The 27,590-nt window shown below is 36.5% G+C and overlaps 1 protein-coding gene across 2 annotated transcripts in view; it reads left to right on the top strand.

Moving 5' to 3' along the window:
* Positions 1-27,590, top strand: part of LOC111157092 (NIMA related kinase 1) — a 218,060-nt gene that overhangs the window by 41,130 nt on the left and 149,340 nt on the right. Inside the window, exons 10-15 of one of the 2 annotated variants that reach the window (XM_022518338.1) lie at positions 2,697-2,757; positions 11,470-11,621; positions 24,689-24,748; positions 24,990-25,049; positions 25,139-25,186; positions 25,354-25,428. In XM_022518338.1, coding sequence (XP_022374046.1) covers positions 2,697-2,757; positions 11,470-11,621; positions 24,689-24,748; positions 24,990-25,049; positions 25,139-25,186; positions 25,354-25,428 — 456 coding nt within the window. Of the gene's footprint in view, positions 1-2,696; positions 2,758-11,469; positions 11,622-24,688; positions 24,749-24,989; positions 25,053-25,138; positions 25,187-25,353; positions 25,429-27,590 lie in introns of both variants that reach the window. The other variant, XM_022518328.1, reaches the window with a different exon arrangement.

The raw sequence follows: 27,590 nt of genomic DNA, 5'->3' as shown, positions 1-27,590 counted from the left end.
GTCATTTTATTATACAAATATAAACATATTAGTATCTTAATTTATGTGATTATAATTATATTCTATTTGATAATTATTGAAAACTGTTGTTTTGTGGGCATTTGTATTATAACAGATTGTTGACTCATGATTTTTCCTCTATTACTCACATGTAGATACATAATAAATATTTGTGGAGTTGAGCTGAATTTTACTTTGACAGGATTTATTAAAAATTTATATCAAATCAGTTTGTAAGGTATTGATATAAATATGATCCCCTGAAACTGGAATTATTTTATATTACATGTTCTGTGTGACCTTTCTTAATTAAACTCTTCTGTAAATCATGTATCTAGCAAAATCATAGTTTTTTTACTTTTATATGCTCATGGGATAAGAGGGAAGTGTCATATATTCTCTGGGTTAACAGAACATCTGTGAACAAATAATTTTCAGAAAACAGAAGTGTGGATTTAATTATTACTACCAGGAGAACACATTAGTCACCAAAAAGCCAATTAAAATGTATAGATTGAAGGTTACTTTTATAGGATATAGCAAGAATCTCTGAAATGTAGGTGTCTTATAAAACTCCTTTGTTATAAGTAACAATTTCAAGAACATTTATGAGGCAATATACTATTGTTTTTTGGCATCTATTGGCAAAGAAAGAATAACTTCATTGAATCTTGCTGAGGTTCCCCCAGTCCCAAAACCAGTGGTTTGGACATAACAGTCTCAAGGCTGAAGCACTGGAGTTCAGCTAGCCAGCAATGAAGGAAAATGTGCAAGCCTGATTTATCAAAATTTATAATATGGAAAGAAAAAAGGACAGATTATGATTATTAAGAAGTGGAATATTTGATAGTATGTGTTTAGTATATGAATAGCTCCTTGTTAATATTTAGACATCACTTAGATATCATTTTTGTGAAAATCTCTTGTTTGATTCCTAAGTTTATTTTCTGCTATATATCACTTACTCAGTATTCTTGTGAGAAAGTTTGTAATACATTTTTTAAGGCTTTAACTTTGAAACAGTTTGTAAGCTTAACTGTATATGAACTACTATAATATTCTGTAGAGTTTTTAAAAAATTACTTCTCTAACTGCTGTCACCCAAGGTTTAATACGGCTTAATTCTCAATCTTGCACATGCTGGAGGAAGCTTGACAAATCGTGGTTAAGCTCTGATTCCTTAGCAATATAGGTGTTGTCCAATAGTACTTTCAGTAGTGCGTCAATAATGATGTGTTTTATATCTGCATTGTCCAGCATTGTAGCCACTAGCCACATGTGGTTGTTGAATACTTAAATTGTGCTTAATATGACCAAGTGGCTGAATTTTAAATTATATTTATTTAAAATTTTAATTCAAATAGCTACTTATGGGTGACAACTATATTGGACAACATGGCATAGAGATTGCAAAATCTTGGATGCTTCATGCCCCACCTCTTAGTTCATATTTGTATTCACACCAAAAAGACTCACCTTCAAGCAGTGAAAGAAAGTATCCAGTCTGGGGCAGTTGGGAGTGCATAAACCACCCATTGTCTTCCATGCAAAAGAAAGGGAAAAAAAGCAAATGTTCAGAAGAGAAAATACATTTACACAGTTGCTCTGAACTATCTGTGAACCAGGTCTTCACTTAATTTATCTTTTGGTGCATTGGTTTTTAAGCTTTATCATACTTTAAAAAAATCACTTGGAGGACATTGCTGGGTCCCATCACTACCATTTCTATTTTAGTGTTTCTGAGGTGGGAGCCTGAGAATTTCCACATATAATATGTCCCTGATGATGCTGATTCTGCCAGTATGAGACTTGAAAACTGCTATTAGGGGATCCTTAATGGGACAGAAGACCATCTCAGTCATGGTTTTTTGACTATTGGAGCATCTGTTCCACTGCTGCTGTGTAAATATTCTCTTCAGCAGGCCTCATTTCTCTTAAAAAAAAAAAGAACATTCACTTGTTTTCCCATTCTCCAGCCAGTAAGAAAAAAGCAGGCTTAAATTGAGTTACATCTTTGTTGGCGTCATATTTTGTACTTAAAGAGGGGGAAAAGAAAATTTAGTAAATAGGGAAAAAAATGACTTGTGGGAAATACTAATGATTTTTGCTTCTCAAAATTTGTTCATGAATGTTGGAGAATAGGTCCTGGAGTGTTTTATTAATAGTAAAAAGAGACACTTACTGGATTATCTAAATTATCTAAATTTTTATTTTCTAAATTATCTAAATATTTAAATACTTATCCTGTAGTATGTTTATAATTGCATATTGTTTAAAGTGAAAACTCTTTGGAGAGGCTGAGAAGATTCAGAGTAAAGTTGAAATAAATCTGAGTGATTATTATTGAGATAAGTGAGGGATTTGGCTGTATAAAAAATATGGAGGCTATTCCAGATTGGAGGTAATTATGTTAAATTGCTTAGACATAGAACAGGAAGGCAGTTTATGGGGGCCTTTGTGGTTCATTAGGTTAATATGGGAAGAAGGGTTATGTAGGAAAGTAATAAAATAAATCTGTAAGAGTGGAAGAGAATTAGTATGAGGAATTTGGGATTACTTAGGTCGAATAAGTACAGTTTATCTGATACCATATATGTGACTGGAAAGGGAAAAATGTAATCTGAATAATGGGTAGAGTTTTTATTTTGGAAATTTGATGTCTTTTCTAACTTTTTTTTGTTCTATTTCAATCTCAGCTTATTGCAGAAGAATTTAGTCTAAAAACATTTTCCAAGTTTGGAGTGCAGCCTGTACCAGGTAAATGAAATTTAATATGAGTCCTTTCATCTGTTTGCAATAGTCAGTATATTAATACTAATTAGTAATACTTTCTAATTATACTAGAGATACATGGAGATATAGTAAGTTGGGGTAAATGTAGATAAATTTAATCCAGAGGAAATGCATCTTTAAGCTATTTTTGATATATGACAGTATACAACACTTAGTGATGAATTAATAAGAAAATTTCCAAAATTTCTTGTCTGCCTTATTTGAATTAAATCTGTCTTGAAGTCTTCCATCTTTATCAGTTGCTTAGCAGATATTCTGAGCAGATTGTCATAGAATGTCCTAAAATGTCTTAGTTAAGTGTTCTCTTTATATATTTTTCTGTAAGAATTACTTCATCTTCTAAAATTTTTAAAAAGTGAATTAATGGGAAGTCAGGTATCTTACCAAGGATAATTTTGTTTTAAATGTGGCCAGCAGCAGTAGAATATTTGTAGGATTGTAGATACGGTTATATACTATGTGTATGTATATACATATATTTGTGTGAGAAGGAAATTACATTTTTTCTTCATAGAATGATTTCAGAATGGATTTCTAAAATCAGTGGAAGTTATGTAAGATTTGAGGATTATATTGTTTTTCAAACAATGCTTTCCAGGTTCTCCATTTTGAGTTTGAGTAAATTAATAAAAATAAATACCGTATTACAACAATGAGTCCATGTAAGCTGGAAGTGGTATGGCAGCGTGTTCTTAGGAAGGCCAGCTATATTTAGCTCTTCCTAAAGACCCTTAGACTCATCCTGTCAGTGTGCAGAGACTGTCAGTTCTCAGAAATCAATTCACTCTTAAGCAGAACTCACAAGAAACTGACACACAGCTGAATCAGCATGTCTCTCCTGGCGGTCAAGCCTCATGAGAAGTCAAATCTTAAAAGCCTCATTGTCACAAAGACCAGAAATATTCCATGTCAGCACATTCTTTCCATGTAGATAAGCCTACACAGGAATTAGAAAGTTATTTTGCTCTAACAGGAGTTGGATGAATGAAATGTTTAATAACATGAGGCTAAAATAGGAATTGTATTACTGATGGGTCTGTAGATACTTTGTAGGCTCCAACTCCCCATATTAAGCTTTATACTACTGATGGCCCATCACTGAGCATGAGAAACACTCCCAAAGCAGATAAGTAAATCTCCCTCTTTCTGGAAGTGAATGGGAACTATTTAATATTTTTTCACCTGGGAATCTTCATTTTTATTTTTTATTTTATTTTTATTTATTTATTTTTATTTTATTTATTTTTTTTCAGTGTTCCAAGATTCATTGTTTATGCACCACACCCAGTCAATCTTCATTTTTATAAAACTTTTGTGACTTTAGCTTCTTCTTCAGTATGTGTGCCAGTATGTGTACTGGTATACACGGTATTTCTTTGGTCATTTTAATACATTTAGCCAAGTTACAATGTTGTGATGTTATATATATGTGTTCTGATTTGATCTTACAGTTGAACTCTCAGAGGGAAATTTTTTTCTTCCACTTTTCCTAGTTCCTAGGTAATATCTTTGATACAAATAATAGATTTCCTTTAAATTTCTTCAATTTAACTGTTTTTTTCCTCACTAATTTAATTTTTTATAAATATATATTTTTATCCCCAGGGGTACAGGTCTGTGAATCGCCAGGTTTACACACTTCACAGCACTCACCATAGCACATACCCTCCCCAATGTCCATAACCCCACCTCCCCCTCCCAACCCCCCTCCCCCGATCAACTCTCAGTTTGTTTTGTGAGATTAGAGTCACTTATGGTTTGTCTCCCTCCCAATCCCATCTTGTTTCATTTACTCTTCTCCTACCCCCTTAACCCCCCATGTTGCATCTCCTCTCCCTCATATCAGGGAGATCATATGGTAGTTGTCTTTCTCCGATTGACTTATTTCGCTAAGCATGATACCCACTAGTTCCATCCACGTTGTCGCAAATGGCAAGATTGCATTTCTTTTGATGGCTGCATAGTATTCCATTGTGTATATATACCACATCTTCTTTATCCATTCGTCTGTTGATGGACATCTAGGTTCTTTCCATAGTTTGGCTATTGTAGACGTTGCTGCTATAAATATTCGGGTGCACGTGCCCCTTCGGATCACTACTTTTGTCTCTTTAGGGTAAATACCCAGCAGTGCAATTGCTGGGTCATAGGGTAGTTCTATTTTCAACATTTTGAGGAACCTCCATGCTGTTTTCCAGAGTGGTTGCACCAGCTTGCATTCCCACCAACAGTGTAGGAGGGTTCCCCTTTCTCCACATCCTCGCCAGCATCTGTCATTTCCTGACTTGTTAATTTTAGCCATTCTGACTGGTGTGAGGTGGTATCTCATTGTGGTTTTGATTTGTATTTCCCTGATGCCGAGTGATGTGGAGCACTTTTTCATGTGTCTGTTGGCCATCTGGATGTCTTCTTTGCAGAAATGTCTGTTCATGTCCTCTGCCCATTTCTTGATTGGATTATTTGTTCTTTAGGTGTTGAGTTTGCTAAGTTCTTTATAGATTTTGGACACTAGCCCTTTATCCGATATGTCATTTGCAAATATCTTCTCCCATTCTGTCAGTTGTCTTTTGGTTTTGTTAATTGTTTCCTTTGCTGTGCAAAAGCTTTTGATCTTGATAAAATACCAATAGTTCATTTTTTCCCTTGCTTCCCTTGCCTTTGGCGATGTTCCTAGGAAGATGTTGCTGCGGCTGAGGTCGAAGAGGTTGCTGCCTGTGTTCTCCTCAAGGATTTTGATGGATTCCTTTCTCACATTGAGGTCCTTCATCCATTTTGAGTCTATTTTCGTGTGTGGTGTAAGGAAATGATCCAAATTCATTTTTCTGCATGTGGCTGTCCAATTTTCCCAACACCATTTATTGAAGAGGCTTTTTTCCATTGGACATTCTTTCCTGCTTTGTCGAAGATTAGTTGACCATAGAGTTGAGGGTCTATTTCTGGGCTCTCTATTCTGTTCCATTGATCTATGTGCCTGTTTTTGTGCCAGTACAGAACTTGATGTCTTGATGATGACAGCTTTGTAATAGAGCTTGAAGTCCGGAATTGTGATGCCACCAACTTTGGCTTTCTTTTTCAATATTGCTTTGGCTATTTGAGGTCTTTTCTGGTTCCATATAAATTTTAGGATTATTTGTTCCATTTCTTTGAAAAAAATGGATGGTACTTTGATAGGAATTGCATTAAATGTGTAGATTGCTTCAGGTAGCATAGACATTTTTACAATATTTGTTCTTCCAGTCCAGGAGCATGGAACATTTTTCCATTTCTTTGTGTCTTCCTCAATTTCTTTCATGAGTACTTTATAGTTTTCTGAGTATAGATTCTTAGTCTCTTTGGATAGGTTTATTCCTAGGTATCTTATAGTTTTGGGTGCAATTGTAAATGGAATGGACTCCTTAATTTCTCTTTCTTCTGTCTTGTTGTTGGTGTAGAGAAATGCAACTGATTTCTGTGCATTGATTTTATATCCTGACACTTTACTGAATTCCTGTACAAGTTCTAGCAGTTTTGGAGTGGAGTCTTTTGGGTTTTCCACATATAGTATCATATCATCTGTGAAGAGTGATAGTTTGACTTCTTCTTTGTCGATTTGGATGCCTTTAATTTCCTTTTGTTGTCTGATTGCTGAGGCTAGGACTTCTAGTACTATGTTGAATAGCAGTGGTGATAACGGACATCCCTGCCATGTTCCTGACCTTAGCGGAAAAGCTTTCAGTTTTTCTCCATAGAGAATGATATTTGTGGTGGGTTTTTCATAGATGGCTTTGATAATATGGAGGTATGTGCCCTCTATCCCTACACTTGGAAGAGTTTTGATCAGGAAGGGATGCTGTACTTTGTCAAATGCTTTTTCAGCATCTATGGAGAGTATCATATGGTTCTTGTTCTTTCTTTTATTAATGTGTTGTATCACATTGATTGATTTGTGGATGTTGAACCAACCTTGCAGCCCTGGAATAAATCCCACTCGGTCGTGGTGAAAAATCCTCTTAATGTACTGTTGAATCCTATTGGCTAGTATTTTGGCGAGAATTTTTGCATCTGTGTTCTTCAAGGATATTGGTCTGTAGTTCTCTTGTTTGATGGGATCCTTGTCTGGTTTTGGGATCAAGGTGATGCTGGCCTCATAAAATGAGTTTGGAAGTTTTCCTTCCATTTCTATTTTTTGGAACAGTTTCAGGAGAATAGGAATTAGTTCTTCTTTAAATGTTTGGTAGAATTCCCCCGGGAAGCCATCTGGCCCTGGGCTTTTGTTTGTTTGGAGATGTTTGATGACTGTTTCAATCTCCTTACTGGTTATGGGTCTGTTCAGGCTTTCTATTTCTTCCTGGTTCAGTTGTGGTAGTTTATATGTCTCTAGGAATGCATCCATTTCTTCCAGATTGTCAAAGTTGTTGGTATAGAGTTGCTCATAGTATGTTCTTATAATTGTCTGTATTTCTTTGGTGTTCGTTGTGATCTCTCCTCTTTCATTCATGATTTTATTTATTTGGGTCCTTTCTCTTTTCTTTTTGATAAGTCTGGCCAGGGGTTTATCGATCTTATTAATTCTTTCAAAGAACCAGCTCCTAGTTTCGTTGATTTGTTCTATTGTTTTTTTGGTTTCTATTTCATTGATTTCTGCTCTGATCTTTATGATTTCTCTTCTCCTGCTGGGTTTAGGGTTTCTTTCTTGTTCTTTCTCTAGCTCTTTTAGGTGTAGGGTTAGGTTGTGTACCTGAGACCTTTCTTGTTTCTTGAGAAAGGCTTGTACCGCTATATATTTTCCTCTCAGGACTGCCTTTGTTGTGTCCCACAGATTTTGAACCGTTGTGTTTTCATTATCATTTGTTTCCATGAATTTTTTCAATTCTTCTTTAATTTCCTGGTTGACCCATTCATTCTTCAGAGGATGCTGTTTAGTCTCCATGTATTTGGGTTCTTTCCAAATTTCCTCTTGTGATTGAGTTCTAGCTTCAGAGCATTGTGGTCTGAAAATATGCAGGGAATGATTCCAATCTTTTGATAACGGTTGAGACCTGATTTAGGACCGAGAATATGATCTATTCTGGAGAATGTTCCATGTGCACTAGAGAAGAATGTGTATTCTGTTGCTTTGGGATGAAATGTTCTGAATATATCTGTGATGTCCATCTGGTCCAGTGTGTCATTTAAGGCCTTGATTTCCTTGTTGATCTTTTGCTTGGATGATCTGTCCATTTCAGTGAGGGGAGTGTTAAAGTCCCCTACTATTATGGTATTATTGTCGATGTGTTTCTTTGATTTTGTTATTAATTGGTTCATATAGTTGGCTGCTCCCATGTTAGGGGCATAGATATTTAAAATTGTTAGATCTTCTTGTTGGACAGTTCCTTTGAGTATGATATAGTGTCCTTTCTCATCTCTTATTATAGTCTTTGGCTTAAAATCTAATTGATCTGATATAAGGATTGCCACTCCTGCTTTTTTCTGATGTCCATTAGCATGGTAAATTCTTTTCCACCCCCTCACTTTAAATCTGGAGGTGTCTTCAGGTTTAAGATGAGTTTCTTGTAGGCAACATATAGATGGGTTTTGTTTTTTTATCCATTCTGATACCCTGTGTCTTTTGATTGGGGCATTTAGCCCATTCACATTCAGGGTAAGTATTGAGAGATATGAATTTAGTGCCATTGTATTGCCTGTAAGGTGACTGTTATTGTATAATGTCTCTGTTCCTTTCTGATCTACTACTTTTAGGGTCTCTCTTTGCTTAGAGGACCGCTTTCAATATTTCCCGTAGAGCTGGTTTGGTATTTGCAAATTCTTTCAATTTTTGTTTGTCCTGGAAGCTTTTAATCTCTCCTTCTATTTTCAATGATAGCCTAGCTGGATATAGTATTCTTGGCTGCATGTTTTTCTCGTTTAGTACTCTGAATTTATCATGCCAGCTCTTTCTGGCCTGCCAGGTCTCTGTGGATAAGTCTGCTGCCAATCTAATATTTTTACCATCGTACGTTACAGACTTCTTTTCCCGGGCTGCTTTCAGGATCTTCTCTTTGTCACTAAGACTTGTAAATTTTACTATTAGGTGATGGGGTGTGGACCTATTCTTATTGATTTTGAGGGGGGGTTCTCTGAACCTCCTGGATTTTGATGCTTGTTCCCTTTGCCATATTGGGGAAATTTTCTCCAATATACCTTCTGCTCCCCTCTCTGTTTCCTCTTCTTCTGGAATCCCAATTATTCTAATGTTGTTTCGTCTTATGGTGTCACTTATCTCTCGAATTCTCCCCTCATGGTCCAGTAGCTGTTTGTCCCTCTTTTGCTCAGCTTCTTTATTCTCTGTCATTTGGTCTTCTATATCACTAATTCTTTCTTCTGCCTCATTTATCCTAGCAGTGAGAGCCTCCATTTTTGATTGCATCTCATTAATAGCTTTTTTGATTTCAACTTGGTTAGATTTTAGTTCTTTTATTTCTCCAGAAAGGGCTTTTCTATCTCCCGAGAGGGTTTTTCTAATATCTTCCATGCCTTTTTCGAGCCCGGCTAGAACTTTGAGAATCATCATTGTGAACTCTAGATCTGACATATTACCAATGTCTGTATTGATTAGGTCCCTAGCCTTTGGTACTGCCTCTTGTTCTTTTTTTTGTGGTGAATTTTTCCGCCTTGTCATTTTGTCCAGATAAGAGTATATGAAGGAGCAAGTAAAATACTAAAAGGGTGGCAACAACCCCGGGAAAATATGCTTTAGCCAAATCAGAAGAGATCCCAAATCGTGAGGGGGGAGAAAGGGGATAAGAAGAGGTTCAGAACGGAAAAAAAAAAAAAAAAGAAAGAAAGAAATAATTAAAAAAAAAACCAATAAAGAAAAAATATAAAAAGGAAAAAATATATATATATTAGATAAACTAGTTAAAAAACATTAAAAAAGAAAAGGGTAAAAGTTAAAAAAAATTAGCAGAAGAAGAGAAAAAAAATTGAAAAAGAAAAAAAATTAAATTAACTGCAAGGCTAAAGAATCATGGGGAGAAAGCCATGAGTTCCGTGCTTTGCTTTCTCCTCCTTGGAATTCTGCTGCTCTCCTTGGTATTGAAACTGCACTCCTTGGTAGGTGAACTTGGTCCTGGCTGGGTTTCTTGTTGATCTTTGGGGGAGGGGCCTGTTGTAGTGATTCTCAAGTGTCTTTGCCCCAGGCGGAGTTGTACCGCCCTTACCCCCGGGCGGTCTGAGTAATGCGCTTGGGTTTGCTTTCGGGAGCTTTTGTTCCCTGAGCGCTTTCTGTGGAGTTCCAGAGGGCGGGAATGAAGATGGTGGCCTCACCGTCTCTGGCCTGGAGTTGCAGAGAGCCCTGGGCCCCACTTCTCAGTGCGCCCTCAGAGAACAGCGCCCAATTACTCCCGTCTCCCTGGCCTCCGGCTGCGCTCTGAGCTGACCGAGCCTGCGACCGGTTCAAGGTAACCCCGAGCTTAGAGCTCACTCCTCGGCTCTGTCTCTGTAGCCGGCTTCCCTGTTCTAATACCTGTAAGCTCTGCGACACTCAGACACCCCCGATCCTTCTGTGACCCTGCGGGACCTGAGGCCACGCTGATCCCGTGTGGGCTTTACCCCGGTTAAGCCTCTGGAGCGATGTCCCTCAGCTGAACAGACTTTTAAAAGTCCTGATTTTGTGCTCTGTTGCTCCGCCGCTTGCCGGGAGCCGGCCCCTCCCCCCACGGTCTTTCTTCCCGTCGCTTTGGATTCACTTCTCCGCCAGTCCTACCTTTCAGAAAGTGGTTGATTTTCTGTTTCTAGAGTTGCTGTTCTTCTTCTCTTCGATCTCCCGTTGGATTTGTAGGTGTTTGCAATCTTTTGATAAGCTATCAAGCTGATCTCCCGCTACCTGAAGTAGTCTCAGCCTGCTACTTCTCCGCCATCTCGACTCCTCCCTCTTTAACAGTTTCTATTGAATTCATCATTGTGAATTCAAGGCCTCGATAAGACATTGCTGTAGGGCTTATACTTGTATGTATATAAATTTTTATGTATCTCTGATTATTTCTTTAAAAGCAATCGGTATACATTGTTCTTGATACAGATTGTCCTCTAGAAAGTTTGACCATTTTATGTTCCCACCAATAATGTGTAAAGATACCCATTTCATGGGACCCTGAGCTGTGATTATTTTAAAGTGTTCTTCCCTAAGTCTGAGTGATAGACATCATTCAGACTATAGATGATGAAAGTATTAAAGTTGCTCATAATGATGGTGTTAGTGTTTAACACTTGGTCTCGAAGTTTATGTGATAATTTTGAAAGTAATTTCCAAAACAGTAGTGTTCTTTTAGAAATATTTTTAACAGCTTTATTGAGTTACAGTTCTATACCACTCAAAGTCAACTCTTAAATTCAGTGATTTTTAGTATATTCATAAATACAGTCATCTTCTAAAGTCAGTTTTAGGGATGTGCCTTTTTTTTTTTAATAATGAGAAATTTCAACATCTTAAAGATGTGTGGCTTTTTGCTCCCCCCCCCGCAATGACTTCAGTATCAAGTAGTTTATAATGAAGGCATTGATTGACATGTACTAAGGAGTAAACAAGATTTTTATTGAAAAGTCTCAAATGCTGTCAATGATTATGAAAATGAAAAAGTGCTGTCTTGAAGAATTTTGAAATTAAAGATTTAATATAAAAAACTCTACGAAGAAAACTCTTTATATCTTTTCTTATAGCTAAAAGACCAGCTTCAGGACAAAGCTTGGCTTCTGTTGTGTCTGCTCAGAAAATTACAAAGCCTGCCGCCAAGTATGGAGTACCTTTAACATATAAGAAATTTGGAGATAAAAAATTACAGGAAAAGAAACCACTCCAAAAATATAAACAGGTATGATCATATTACAGACTGTGTGTTAGTAGCAAATTCAGTTTGATCTTTTTTTATTGCAGTTCAATTCAGTTATCTTGATACTCATAGGATTCTTTTTATTAAGTTACTAAAGAAACATTGCTATTCTCTGTTTCACCAGTCTTCTAAAACTAAGAAGACTTACAGAAGTCACAAAGAAACATAAGTAGATAAATTAAGTAGTTGGTGCAGTAAAAAGAAAGTGATGTCATCAGTGAAATCACTTTTGAACAACCTAAGCAGAGCCATTTGTTTTTGTGCATAAAACAAGTAAATGTGATATACTTGATGAAAATGTGGGAAAATTTTGTATTTGAGAATTCATAATCAGATAAATTAATCAAAAACATAGAGCTGGAAGGAATTTATTATACAGTCTATAATATTTCAGATGAAAATATTAACACCTATAGTATTTAGGTGAAATGCCCAAGAACACACAGTGTTAGTTGTGGAAATCTGACATTTTTCTTCATGTCAATAGCTGCATACTTTAGTATATGAAACCGGTTTTGTTTTGGGCTACATGTGCACATGCATACATATGTGCATACACATGTGTTTAGATACATATGAACATTGAACACACTGCTGTAAGAGGAATCTAAGTTAAAGTCTATCATAACATAGTTCAAATGATCATCGTGAATTAGTCTTCAAATAAGTTGTATAATTCAGCCTTCAGTCAGGAGAAAAAAATACATACTAATTTGATCAAGGAAAGTTTAAAGAATTAGTAACTATGTTTAGAGAATTAACTTTAAGGAATAAAGGCCTTTAGAGAATATAAGAAGAGCAGATAAAGGAAGCAGCCTCTACTCCTAGCTCTGAGACATAGTACCCAAAGAAGAAATAGATTTTGGAAGATTGCCACAACCCTACCCTTAATGCTGAGATTCAGACCTTATTGGGTGTGGTATGGCTATAATTCACTGGATGGTGAGTTCACTGAGGTGTGCCATAGGCTAAGGCTGGCAAACATGAAACTTCCACAGTAGAGCTGATGAAGCTCCTGAGAACCTGCCTAGCATGCCAGTGAAATGTACTGGGAAGCTGCTTGATGATTCATTGAATCATTGAATCTACTGGGATTGAATCTGCTGGAGCGCTGGTGGAAGTTGCCAGGTGTTGCTGAACTCTTTGCAAGGTAGGCTGGGCTGCCATTTGGGTCACCAGTGGAATGTGGTGGGAAACTGGCCTTGGGGTTGCTGTCCAAGGTCACAGGGGAGCTGACAGGGGCACCAGCAGAACTCTCCTGGAAGTTGCCCACAAGGGTGAATGTTACTATGTGTCCCACGAGCAGGAGGAACAAGAAGAAAGAAAGCCTGCTACTCAGGAACAGAAGCCATTGCCTTCTGCACTATCCCTCCAACATCATCTGCAGACAAAGCTTAACATCATGCTAGCAAGCAAAGTGTTTATATTGGCTGGCTTCTAAAAAGAAGGGTGAATTTGTAGCTGAGAGGCAATATGAAAACTGGCACATGAGTTTTCCCTCCCTGCCTTCCTCCCTTCCTTCCTTCAGTTCTTCCATTTAACATTTATCTAGGCCTAATGGACCAATTCCATCATATCTTTTATCCCTCTTCTTTAATCACCAGAAGTCCTGGACCTCCAGACTTTTCCTTCATTAGCTAGTCTCTCAATTCCATATGACTTTGGTCATACCCCAATCTGACCCCATGCCCTGCATACCTCCCTAAACTCTTCCAGAGAGCCCTCTTACAGCACATTATCAGCAAAATCTCCTCTATTCTAAACTTGTAGAGTTTTTCTTCATCTTTTTTGCTCTATATTCTGGCTTGAATCTGAACATTCTGTTGTGCAACTTTCTTACATCGTGTCTCTTAATCCTTATACCACTGCATCTAGAAGTAGGATGACGGAGGTGTTTCCCTTGCTTCCCACTGCAAGACTCTTCCGTACTCCCTAACCACAACCACCCCCAAAACTTTTGAGGCTTTTGCTACAGACTGTATCACCTGTTAACCTTCTGTGGGTCATCTGCATGCTCTCATTTTTAAGAGTTTAACGCTTGACTCACGGTCACTCTTCCCAGTACTTCCTAATTCTTGGTGATTTTAGTATCCAAAAAAAAAACAAATGATCCTTCCAATAGTGCAGGGTCTTTTATTTTTTTTGATTGTTCTCGTTCAGTGATTTTGTCTACCACCCTACCTTAGAACTCTCACCTATAGTCATGTCATCAAATTTATCATTATTGATTTTATCAACTCTTCCATAATCTCAATTATAAGCGTCTATGACTTAGCACTATTTCCTGTGTTTCCAGCTTATTCCTGGAGGATTCTGCCTGCACAGCTTCTTTGTCCTATTTGGATCCATGGATTTCACTAGTTTTTTTTCAGTGTCCCTCTCCTCATTTTTTATTTTCCTTTTTTGGCTTAAATTCCATGTTCTCTCTTTATAATAATTTCCAAAACCACACCTATCTTTCATTATTACAAATCACCTAGCAAAAACTAATTTGGTGAAATACAATTCTCCATCTCTTTTGAGCCTGAACTTGGGTAGTGAAATGTGATTGGAGAAAACATACAACTACTCTAACTGGTCTCACTTTAAGTTTATAACTAATAGTGTCAAGTGAACACCTGGCCACCGTATTACATTTCCTCAGTCCACTTACTCTCCCACTTTATTTAATTTAATTTTTTTTTAATTTAAATTCAATTAACATGTAGTGTATTATTGATTTCAGGGGTAGTCAGTGATTCATCAGTCTTATATAATACCCAGTGCTCATTATATCGTGTGCCCTCCTTAATGTTGATCATCCAGTTACCCCATTCCCCCATCCCTCTCCCCTCCAGCTGCCCTCAGTTTGTTTCCTATTTTTCAGAGTCTCTTATAATTTGTCTCCCTCTCTGATGTAGTCTTGTTTTATTTTTTTCCTCTACTCCCCTATGATGCTCTGTTTTGTTTCTTAAATTCCGCATATCAGATGCTAATTATCTCTCTGTGACTGGCTTATTTCACTTAACATAACACTCTCTAGTTCTGTCCATGTCATTGTAAATGGCAAGATTTCATTTTTTAATGGCTGAGTAGTATTCCATTGTGTATGTGTGTGTGTGTATACACATATACATACATACATACTACATCTTTTTTTTTATTATGTTAGTCACCATACAGTGCATCATTGGTTTTTGATGTAGTGTTTTGTGATTCATTGTTTGTGTATAACACCCAGTGATCCATGCCACATCTTCTTTATCCATTTATCTGTTGATAGACATCTGGGCTCTTTCCATAGTTTGGATCTTGTGGGCATTGCTGCTATAAACATTGGGATGCAGGTGCCCCTTTGGGTCACTACATTTGTATCTTTGGGGTATATAACCAGTAGTGCAGTTGTTGGGTCGTAGGGTAGCTCTTTTTTCAACCTTTTGATGGACCTCTGTACTGTTTTCCAGAGTGGCTACACCAGCTTGCATTCCCACCAACAGTGTAAGAGGATTCCCCTTTCTCTGCATCCTTGCCAACATCTCTTTTTTTCCTGAGTGGTTAATTTTAGCTATTCTGACTGGTATGAGGTGGTATTTCATTATGCTTTTGATTTGTATTTGCCTGATGCTGTGTGATGTTGAGCATTTTTCATGTGTCTGTTGGCCATTTGGATGTCTTTTTTGCAGAAATGTCTTTTCATCTCTTCTACCCATTTTTTGATTGGAATATTTGTTCTTTAGGTGTTGAGTTTGATAAGTTTTTTTTTTTTTTATAGATTTTGGATTTTAGTCCTTTATCTGATACGTCACTTGCAAATATCTTCCATTCTAAGTCGGTTGTCTTTTGATTTTGTTGACTGTTTCCTTTGCTGTGCAAAAGCTCTTTATCTTGATGAAGTCCTAGTAATTCATTTTTGCCTTTGTTTCCCTTGCCTTTGGAGATATGTCTAGCAAGAAGTTGCTGCAACCAAGGTCTCAGAGGTTACTGCCTGTGTTCTTCTCTAGGATTTTGATGGATTCCTGTCTCACATTTAGGTCTTTCATCCATTTTGAGTCTATTTTTGTACTTGGTGTAAGAGAGTGGTCCAGTTTTATTCTTCTGCATGTGGCTCTCCAATTTTCCCAACCATATTAGGTGAAGAGATGGTCTTTTTTCCATTGGATATTCTTTGCTGCTTTGTCAAAGATTAGTTGACCATAGAGTTGAGGGTCCATTTCTGGGCTCTCTATTCTGTTCCATTGTTCTATGTGTCTTGAGGATTACAACTTTGTAATAGAGCTTGAAGTCCAGAATTGTGATGCCACTAGCTTTGGTTTTCTTTTTCAACATTCCTCTGGCTATTTAGAGGTCTTTTCTGATTCTATACAAATTTTAGGATTATTTGTTCCATTTCTGTGAAAGAAGTTGATGGCATTGTAGTAGGGATTACATTGAATGTGTAGATTGCCCCAGATAGCATAGACAATATTTTAACAATATTTGTTCTTCCAATGAAACATTTTCCCATTTCTTTGTGTCTTCCTCAATGTCTTTCATGAGTATTCTATAGTTTTCTGAGTACAGATTCGTTGCCTCTTTGATTAGATTTATTCCTAGGTATCTTGTGGTTTTGGGTGCAATTGTAAATGGGATCATTTCTCCTTAATTTCTCTTTCTTCTGTCTTGTTGTTGTATATAGAAATGCAACTGATTTCTGTGCATTGATTTTGTATCCTGACATTTTACTGAGTTCCTGTATGAGTTCTAGCAGTTTTGGGGGTGAAGTCTTTTGGGTTTTCCACATAAAGTATCATATCATCTGCAAAGAGTGGGAGTTTGACTACTTCTTTGCCGATTCAGATGCCTTTTATTTCTTTTTGTTGTCTGATTGCTGAGGCTAGGACTTCTAGTATTATGTTGAATAGTAGTGGCGATAGTGGACATCTCTGCAGTGTTCCTTACCTTATGGGAAAAGCTCTCAGTTTTTCCCCATTGAGAATGATACTCGCTGTGGGTTTTTCATAGATGGCTTTGATGATATTGAGGTATGTAGCCTCTATCCCTACGCTGTGAAGAGTTTTAATCAAGAAAGGATGCTGTACTTTGTCAAATACTTTTTCTGCATCTATTGAGAGTATCATATGGTTCTTCTCCTTTCTTTCATTAACATAGTGTATCACATTGATTGATTTCCTTGCAGCCCAGGAATACATCCCACTTGGTTGTGGTGTATAATCCTTTTAATGTACTGTTGGATCCTATTGGCTAGTTATTTTGGTGAGAATTTTTGCATCCATGTTCATCAAGGTTATTGATCTGTAATTTTCCTGTTTGTGGTGGAGTCTTTGATTTCGGGGTCAGGGTAATGTTAACCTCATAAAATGGGTTTGGAAGTTTTCCTTTCATTTCTAATTTTTTGGGGACAGTTTCAGAAGAATAGGTATTAATTCTTCTTTAAATGTTTGACAGAATTCTCCTGGGAAGCCATCTGGCCCTGGGCTCTGTTTGTTGGGAAATTTTTGATTACTACTTTAATTTCATTGCTGGTTATTGGTCTGTTCAGGTTTTCTATTTCTTCATATTTCAGTTTGGCAGTTTATAAGCCTCCAAGAGTGCATCCCTTTCATCCAGATTGTCTAATTTGTTGCAGATAGTTGCTCATTATATGTTCTTATAATTGCTCGTATTGGTTGTGATCTCTCCTTTTTCATTCATGATCTTATATATTTGGGTCCTTTTTCTTTTCTTTTTGATAAGTCTGGCCAGGAGTTTATCAATCTTATTAATTCTTCTGAAGAACCAGCTCCTAGTTTCGTTGATCTGTTCTACTGTTCTTTTGGTTTTATTTCATTGATTTCTGGTCTGATCTTTATTATCTCTCTTCTCCTGCGGGTTAGGCTTTATTTGCTGTTCTTTCTCCAACTCCTTTATGAGTTAAGGTTAGGTTGTGTATTTCAGACTATTTTGTTTCTTGAGAAGGCTTGTATTGCTATATACTTCCTTTTCAGACTGCCTTTGCTGCATCCCAAAGATCTTGAACAGTTATGTTTTCATTTTCATTTGTTTCCATGAATTTTTAAAATTCTTCTTTAATTTGCTGGTTGACCCATTCATTCTTTAGTAGGATGCTCTTTAGCCTCCATGTATTTGAGTTCTTTCCAACTTTCCTCTTGTGGTTGAGTTCTAGTTTCAAAGCATTGTGGTCTGAAAATATGCAGGGAATGATCCCAGTCTTTTGGTACCAGTTGAGACCTGATTTGTGACCCAGGATGTGATGTATTCTGGAGAATGTTCCATATGCATTGGAGAAGAAAGTGTATCTTTTTGCTTTGGGATGGAATGTTCTGAATATATCTGTGAAGTCTATTTGGTCCAGTATGTCATTTAAAGCCCTTATTTCCTTGTTGATCTTTTGATTAGACAATCTGTCCATTTCAGTGAGGGGTGTGGTAAAGTCCCCTACTATTACTGTGTTACTGTTGATGTGTTTCTTTGATTTGCTTATTAATTGGCTTATATAATTTGCTGTTCCCATGTTAGGGGCATAAATATTTAGAATTGTTGGATCTTGTTGGATAGACCCTTTAAGTGTGATATAGTGTCCTTCCTCATCTTTTATTACAGTCTTTGCTTTAAAATCTAATTTGTCTGATACAAGGATTTCTTTTGCTGTCCATTAGCATGATAAATGGTTTTCCACCCCCTCATTCTCTATCTGGAGGTGACTTTGGGTCTAAAATGAGTCTCTTGCAGACAGTATATTGATGGTCTTGCTTTTTTATCCATTCTGATACCCTTTGTCTTTTGATTAGGGCATTTAGCCCATTTACATGCAGAGTCACTATGAAAGATATGAATTTAGTGCCATTGTATTTCCTGTAAGGTGACTATTACTGTATCTGTATCTCTGTTCCTTTTTGGTTTATGTTTCTTTTGGACTCTCTCTTTGCTTAGAGGACCTCTTTCATTATTTCTTGTAGAGCTGGTTTGGTGGATGGCAACTTATATTTGAACATACTTTAAGACACTACATTTCCCCCTTCCACATGTTATATTTTTGATGTCACTCTTTATACCTTTTTGTTTTACGTATCCCTTAACTAATTTTTGTAGATTTAGTTAATTTTACTACTTCTTTCTTTCTTTTTTTTTTTTTGAAGATTTTATTTATTTATTTGACAGATCACAAGTAGGCAGAGAGGCAGGCAGAGAGAGAGGAGAAAGCAGGTTCCCTGCTGAGCAGAGAGCCTGATGCGGGGCTTGATCCCAGGACCCTGGGATCATGACCTGAGTGGAAGGCAGAGGCTTTAACCCACTGAGCCACCCAGGCGCCCCTTTACTACTTATTTCTTTAAATTTGTGTGTATCTTTATAAGTGATTAATCCAGTTTTTACCATTTCCAGTGAGATTTTTACTTTTGTATGATTTCTTGTTATTAATAATTGCCTTTTCAACTTAAAGAAGTCCCTTAATATTCTTATAAGACTGGTCTAGTGGTGATAACGTCCTTTATCTTGTTTGTCCAGTAAACTCTTTATCTTTTCTTTAAATCTGAATGATAATCTTGCCAGGTAAAGTCTTCTACTTTGTAAGCTTTTCCCTTTTAGCACTATTTATGTTATGACACTACGTTCTGGCTTGCAAACTTTCTGCTGAGAAATCTGACAGCTTTCTGGGGTTTTTCTTGTATATGACAATTTGCTTTTCTCTTGGCGTTTTAAAAATTCTCTCTTTACTTTTGATATATTAATTATAGTGTGTGTTGGTGTAGCTTTCTTTTGGTTCATTTTATTTGGAATTCTCTGTACTCCCTGGACCTGGATTTCACTTTCTTCCCTAGGTTTGGGAAGTTTTCAGTCATTATTTATTAAGTTAAGTTTTCTGACCCCTTTCTTTTTCTCTTCTTCCGGTACTCATATAATGCAAATATTATTCCACGTGATACTGTCCCAGAGGTCCCTTATTTTCATTTTTTTAATTCTTTTTTTCTTTTTGATGCTCTGTCTGGGTGAGTTTCATGACTTTATCTTCCAGCTCACTGATCTGTACTTGTACTTCATCTTGTCTGCTGTTGAACCCCTCTAGTGTGTTTTACAGTTCAATTTTTGTGTTCTTCAGCTCTGACTTTTGTTTGGTACTTTCTTATGTTTCCTTTCTGTTTGTCAAAGTTCTCTCTGTGTTCACCCATTCTTCTCCTGAGTTCAGTAAAGATATTTATGACAATTACTTTGAATTATTTATCAGGTATGTTACTTATCTTCATATTATTAGGTCTTTTTCTGAGATTTTTGTCTTGTTCTTTTGTTTGGAACATATGTCTCTGTTTCCTCGTTTGGCTTTCTCTATTTGTTTCTCTGTATTGGGTGAAAGAGTATCTCTCTCAGTCCTGAAGGGGAGTGGCCTTCTTTTGGAATATACTCTTCTTTCTACCTATTTTGCTTGCTTTTCTGTGTTTGTCTCTATGGCATATGTGGAACAGCCGCTTTTCCTTAACTTGGGAGGAATGGTCCTAAATATGGTTGTCACTTATGTAGACTGTGTGTGCTTGATGACTTGTGGTGGCTGGGTGGAACTGTGGCTGTTGTGGTCTGGAGGTCATAGGGCATTCTGTGCTGGGTTGCCTTGTTGGGGTGGTGTGGCCCAGAGTGGTCCTGTTGCTATCTGTTCAGAGGGTGCCCTAGGAGGAGCTGAAACTGAAACAGATCCAAGCAAGGGATTCTGGGATTCTCAATGCAGTGGGCACCCTGGCAGGACAGCTAAAACTAAACTGGTTGCAGGCCTGGGAGGGAGTGTCTGGGGCCCCTAAATGCAGAGGACAGCCTGTCAGGACAGCTGAAGCACTGTGTAACACAGAGGATCCCATGGTTCTATACAGGGCACATTGGTCTGGTGAAACTGAACTAGGTATATTTCGGGGTGTTCTAGGACTCTCTGCATAGAGAGTGCTCTGACAAGGTGACTGGAGTTGAGGCAAGTACAGGTGGGGTGTTTTGGGGGCCATCATACCCGGGGTACCCTGGCACGGCAGCCAGAGCCGAAGCAGGTCCTATAGCACCATGCACCAGAGCTACCCTTATAAACTGTCCAAAGCCATGATGGTCTGGGCCTGTGTGTTCTGGGGTCCTTTTGCACACCTGTGTCACCTTGGCACAAAAGGTGGTGCTGTAGTAAGTGCTGACCAGAGGTTTTGTGTGCAGGGCCCTCTGGCTACCTTGATGGCTGGATCTGGTGTGGGTTAGAGGCCTGGGGCCCATTGAAGTGGCAGGCCAGATAGGGTACCAGGACCCTGCTCCCTTTACTAAGGTAGAGGGGAGTGTAAACTGTGTTACTCACTAGCCCTTCTGACTTGGCCCAGAAAGAGTTCTATCAGCTCTCCCTGCCCCTTGGTGGGTTTTTAAGACTTGCTCTTTTGTATGCTGGTTGCTATTTTAAAGCTCCAGAACTCCTGGGGCAGCTGTGGGCCAGGGACCCAGAGCATGATGAAGTGGGTAGGCCAGCTTTGGTGTCTTGTACCTTAATCTAGTCTGTGCTTTCATGGCGGAGGAGGTAGTGTAAACCACGGCACTTCCAGCCACTTGTACCTAGATGGAGTTATAGTTGCTCTTCTGTTTGATGGAGTTCTAGGGCCAGCTCTTTTATATACTAATTGTTCTTTTAAACAGCTTATTTTCTGTGTCCCAGGGCAGACCAGTTTCTTTCCAGTCCCTCAGCACTGTAGTTCTCAACATTGGGGATGGGAGTTCCCTTTTTTTTTTTTTTTTTTTTTACCATGTCTTTGTTTCTCTTGTTCTTTATTTAGTTTTGTAGAAGTTGTTAAATCAGCCTGTAGTTCTCTAGGAGAAATTGCTCCCATAAATAGGTATAAAGTTGGTGTGTTCATGGAGGTGGTGAAAGCTTGAAAATGAGAAGTTTATAAGAAAAACTACAACCACTTAATGATACTGTCTTGTCACTTTTTAACTGGAAAAATTTAGGCTAATAACATAGTATTACTACTCATCATATGATAAAAATATTTGCATGTCAGAAACTTGTTTCAGTGCCTGTAATGTTATTTTTTTTAAAGGATTCTGTTGTTATGCCACCAGAGGGAGCTCTATGAATGGGTTTAGTTCTGCTTTTTAAAAAGAAATGCAAAATAAAACATTTCTCTTAATGTGATGTTTTATGTTACCATATTTTTCTCTTCTGTGTAGATACAGTTGAAGATACCTGTATGATCTCAAAGAAGCAGCTTGTAGATAGAAACGATAATGTAGATAAATCCCCAAAACAGTATTAAGCAACAGAAACAAGATACAAAAGAATACATATTATATAATTCCATTCATTAGAAATTCAGAATCAGAAAAATACCAAACTATATTGTTTAGGAAGGCATATGTAAGTTGCAAAACAATAAAGAAAAGCAAGGTGGTAGTTAAAAAGTCAGGACTTTACCTCTGTAGTAGAGGTAGAATTTGTGAAAGGATACTTGGAGGGATTCTGGGTATTGGTTTGACTTGAGTTGTAGCTATATGGTTATTTATTTTTGCTAACCTCTGTGTAGATCTTTTATCTACTTTCCTATAGATGACTTTATATCCCACTTAAAAAAAAAAAAAAAAAAAAGATGATTATGTGGAATAGGTTAGAGAATTTGAGAAACTGACCCAAATATGTGTGTGAATTTATTATATGATACATGAGGCATTTTAAACCGGTGGGGGGGAAAAAATGTATCAGCCTATAAATTGTTATGAGATAATTGAATTTCCTAGAAATCCTAGAAAAATGTAGATTCCCAACTCATATACCATGAATAAAAATTTATTTTAGATAGGTCTAAAAATAAAAATCTAACTATAAACGTTTAAAAATCTAAATATAAATTAAAGATCTAAATATAAAAATGAAACTAAGTGGCAGAAACAACATAATATCGAGGTTAAAATGTCTTCCTTAACAAAACAATATATGCAGATCTCATAAAGGATAAGATTGGCAGATTTAACTGTATATAAATTATAAACTTCTGTATGGTGAAAGATGCAATAAACAGCAACTAATAGAATGGGGAAAATATTTGTAACATCTGTAATAATCTTATTTTCTGCAGTATGCAAAGAGCTCCTATAATTGAACAACCCCACAATTAGATGAACAATTGGTACATAAAAAGAGAAATGTTAATATCTCTATACTGGGAGATATTGTTAACCTTTGTAAAAGCAGAAAATCAAGATAGATTGATAATACTCAATATTTGTGAGACTGTGAGTAAATGAGTGTTTTGGTGGGAGTATAATTTGGTGCAGACTCTTGCGAGGGCAGTTTTTCTCAACATCTAAGTTGCGTTAGACATGTCCTTCCATGTCTAGAAAAACTGCCCTTCTGAAAGCTTGCATATGGCACAAAGGTGAATGGACAGGGAAGTGCCTTACAAGCATATAGAGTAGGAAAAAGTAGAACCAACCCAGTTATCCGTACCTAGAGGAATGCTAAAATAAATTAATTATATCTATTGTATGGAATATTGCCATTGTTAATTTGTTTACTACAGTGTGAAAATGTCAAGGAGCATTGTTAAAGCATTTTTGAAAAATGCATTTTTTCATCTAATAACACATTGTTACTATGTTTGTGTAAGAAGCATTAAAAGCTAAAATTCTATGTATGTATATAATTATATAGATACTTAAGTGTATATATATATTTAAGTGTGCATTGGAAGGTTACTCATGAAAATACTGACAGTGGTTACCTCTACAAGTAGAGAGTGAAGTAGACTAACTTTTTACTATTGTTTAAATTTTATATAATAGTGAACATATATTGTATAACTACTTTTTAAAAATTTATCTCTTCAATATTGGGCTTTCTAAATGACATTTTATTTTCATATTAGAGAACTTTGAAAATTAACATCTGTATCTGAGGACAGAACTTAGTAATTGTAGAAGAACCCTTTTTCATAGTTTCTTTGAATCTGAGGTTTCTTTTTGCTTAACAAACACCATACCAAACACTATAGTCATTCTTTTATTTTTAGGGATATATATGTATATAAATAAAATTTTTAGAGAAATATATATATATATATATATATATATATATATATATATATTACATATATATGTTTGTATTTTGTTTGTTTGTTTTTTTCCTGCTCTAATCTTTATTATTTTCTGGCTTTGGACCTTGTTCCTTTTCTAGCTCCTTTAGGTATACGGTTAGGTTTTGTATTTGAGATTTTTCTTGTTTCTTGAGGTAGGCCAATATTGCTATAAACTTCCCTTTTATTTTTTTTAAAGATTTTATTTATTATTTATTTGACAGAGATCACAAGTAGGCAGAGAGGCAGGCAGATAGAGAGGAAGGGAAGCAGGCTCGCTGCCAAGCAGAGAGCTGGATGCGGGGCTCGATCCCAGGACCCCGGAATCATGAGCTGAGCCAAAGGCAGAGGCTTTAACCCACTGAGCCACCCAGGCGCCCCTAAACTTCCCTTTTAGAATAGCTTTTGCTTTATCCCAAAGATTTTGGACTGTTGTGTTTTTATTTTCATTTGTTTACATGTATTTTTTTTTAATTTCTCTTTGAATTCTTGGTTGACCCATTCATTGTTTAGTAGCTTGTTATTTAGCTCCATGTGTTTGTATTCTTTCCACAGTTTTTCTTGTGATTGATTTCTAAAACTTTACCATTGTGGTTGGAAAGGATGCATGATATGGTTTTAATCTTTTTAAGTTTATTGAACCTTGTTTTGTGGCCTAACATTCTGGAGAATGTTACATGTGCATTGGAAAAGAATGTGTATTCTGAGGTTTTGGGGTGGAGTGTTCTGTAGTTATCTGTTAGGTATATCTGTCTAATGTGATTTTCAAAGCTGCTGTTTCCTTGTTGATTTTCTGTCTGAATGATCTATCCATTGATGTAAGTAGGTGTTAAGAGTTTCTTCCTATTATTGTGTTACTGTGGGGATAATATGTTTTGAAACAGAGTCATGGCAGTATTTGGCTTTACCTTTTTCTTATTTTAAGTTTCCACAAATTTGAATTTTTCAAATAGGTACCTCAAAATCCTTATCTAATTTGTAGTTTTACTTTTTGTCCAGGCCCATCACATTCCAGTGAAGAAAGTGAATCCCGGAGAAGAAAGGAGGAAAATGTTTGAGGTATAAAGACATCTGTCTGCTTATTTTAAAGCTTTGCAAAAACAATTCTAAGAAACAAAATCTTATAAAACCTCCAAACCTTTCCTCCTTATTTCTTTCAAACAAATAAACCTTCAACTTAATCCTTTTTTTCTCTTCCTAATCTCCCTGGGCATATGTTTACCATTGGTATACTAACTTTCCTTATGAAACTAGAAAAAGTAGGAATTACTATTGATAAAATTGTTCTTTTTTATTTAAGGAAGCAGCAAGAAAGCGAAGGTTGGAATTTATTGAAAAAGAAAAGAAACAAAAGGATCAGGTAGTTTTTTTGCTTTTTTCTTCCTTGCCAAGTTGTGGTCGATAATAGTTTGAAGAGTTCTAAGAAGTTTGTCTTTAAAATTGTTACAGATTAGTTTAATGAAGGCCGAGCAGATGAAAAGACAGGAAAAGGAAAGGGTAAGAGGATAATCCATTTTTCCATGGTGCATTCTACCCCCTCCCCACACATATACTTTTTTTTCCCTAAAGAAATACACTGATTTCCATTGTGTAAGTAAATATATTTCATGTATTTTATATTAAATACTTGAAATTGTGTTTTGTTTGTTTCTTTTCCCCAAAAGTTGGAGAGAATAAATAGGGCCAGGGAACAAGGATGGAGAAACGTGCTAAGTACTGGTGGAAGTGGTGAAGTAAAGGTAGGCATTTGATACCCATATGGTTACACTGCTGTGGTTTGTTTCTCCAGTTTCACCTTGCTCTTTGAAATGTATATAACTGGCTTTGGGAGGAGGGGAGGTATTAACTTTTTACCTGGAATTCTTCATCTATTACAAATTCTTAGTTTTCCTACATGTATTTGATACATAATTTGTATTGATAACTAATATCTGACACTGGTAAATTGTTTAAAAAGTTCAGTGTGAAGGCTATGATACATCATTTCTTCCAGAAGAATCTTTTTAAAAATTCAATAAAATTTTTCACACTTCTGCCTAAAATTCTTTTATTGCTTCATCTAGCCTTAAGGAATAAGTTTTCATAAGATTCTTGTTAGACTGGCACCTGCCTATCTCTCTAAGCTCATCTCCATCCATTCCCTACCACAGGCTATGTGCTCAAGTGAGGTTGAACTAAAGATCATACTTGTATTGTAGTTTTCTTATTGTGTGTAACCTGCCTAATCTCTTTGTCTTTGCACAGTGTTTCTCTTTACTTGAGAGCACCCCTCCCTCCCTCTTCACTGTCAATCCCACAACCAACCATTTATCTAGATAGCAGATTACCTAGCTAACCATTTACCTAGATATATTAATTCAGACATTCCTTTTGGGTACATCCAGACTCTATAACCTTGGGCAAGTTACTTAACTTTTCTAAGCCTTAACTTCTTCATTTAAAAAAAAAAAAAAAAGAAAAAAAATTTTGAAAACAATGCCTGGAGTGTAGCTAGTAAGGACTCATAGGTTTGACTCCCTGTTTCTTTCTTGTTCTGTTTTTCTGAATCTTAAATTTCCTCTTTTGCTCTTGTAGCATCCTTAGGTATCTACGGTAGGCTGAATTCTAAGATGGTCCCTCAAAGTTATGATTCTGGTGTAGATACCTTGTATTCCCTCCCCTTGGTGGAACCTTATGGATAGGGTGGTGTCACAGTTCTCTTGATTAGATTTTGTTGCATGGTGAAGTGGTGATGGGATAGTCACTCCTGTGATTACTGTTGACATTTAACGAGATTCCCTCATAACAGACTGGAAGGGGAGAAGAAAGTCTGAGAGACATGCTTCTGCTGGCCTCTAAAAAAGCAAACAATGTTGCAGGGAAGTATAGGTAGCCTTTAGGAGTAGACAGTCCTCTTTGACCAACAACTAGCAAGAAAGTGGTGACCTTAGCATTATGGCCACAAGGAAATGAATTCTTCCAATATCTAGTGAACTTGAAAGAGGATCCTGATCCTCAGATGAGAATTGCAGTTCTGGCTGACACCTTCATTGCTCTCTGGTGAGATCCTGAACAGGAGACCCAGCTAACTGCATCCAGACTGCTGAGCCAAGAAAACAGTGAGATAATAAATGGGTATTGTCTTAAGCTACTAAGTTTGTGGTAATTTGTTACACAGCAATAAAAAAATGAATATACTTTTATTCCTCTGTATTATAATTTTAATGCATGTCATCCAATCAACTTTTAGTCAACATGTCTTTATTTTTTTAATTTTATTTTTTCAGTGTTCCAGGATTCATTGTTTATGCACCACATGTCTTCAAATTGTGAATTCATTCCCTGACCCAAGCTCATTAGTATTTAGGTGCTAAATAGATTTGTCAAATTGACTTGATTACCATTTTTACTTCTTTTCCCCAAAAGTTATAATTTGAATAAAAGTTCATTTTATGTAGATATGTGTGTTCTGTGCTGGCTTTCATATTTTTCATATTACATATTAATAATTCAGTAAGTCACTTTTTCTAATTCTGTGTTAATATATTATACTGTTTTTAGTAATATACTTTTATCTTTATTATACTTTAGCATTTTTGTGCTGTACCATCTACTGTACTTGGAAGTAGAGCTTGCTACCTCCTGAATGACAAGAATGACTCAGTGTTGCCCATTCTAAAATAACTAATTCCATATCTTAACTGATTCTAAAATAAAACTTAACAATTAAAATGTAGGCCCTTTGATTTTGTCAAGCATTTTATATCAAGTATGTGGTTAGTGTTGAGAATTTGATTATTTTTTCTTCTCCTTTTGCATATATCCTCTATGCAATAAAATGTCTTTTCTTCTATGATGTCTAAAGCTATACTTAATCCTGAAGTCCAGTTTAATCAATGTTGTTTGGTAACTGATTGGGACA

This window comes from Enhydra lutris, unplaced genomic scaffold, assembly GCF_002288905.1.
Source record: "Enhydra lutris kenyoni isolate GAN:26980312 unplaced genomic scaffold, ASM228890v2 scaffoldscaffold3, whole genome shotgun sequence".
NCBI classification, from domain to species: Eukaryota; Metazoa; Chordata; class Mammalia; order Carnivora; family Mustelidae; genus Enhydra; species Enhydra lutris.
The sequence above is the reverse complement of the archived record's forward strand: the minus strand, read 5'-3'. Positions and strand labels throughout refer to the sequence as shown.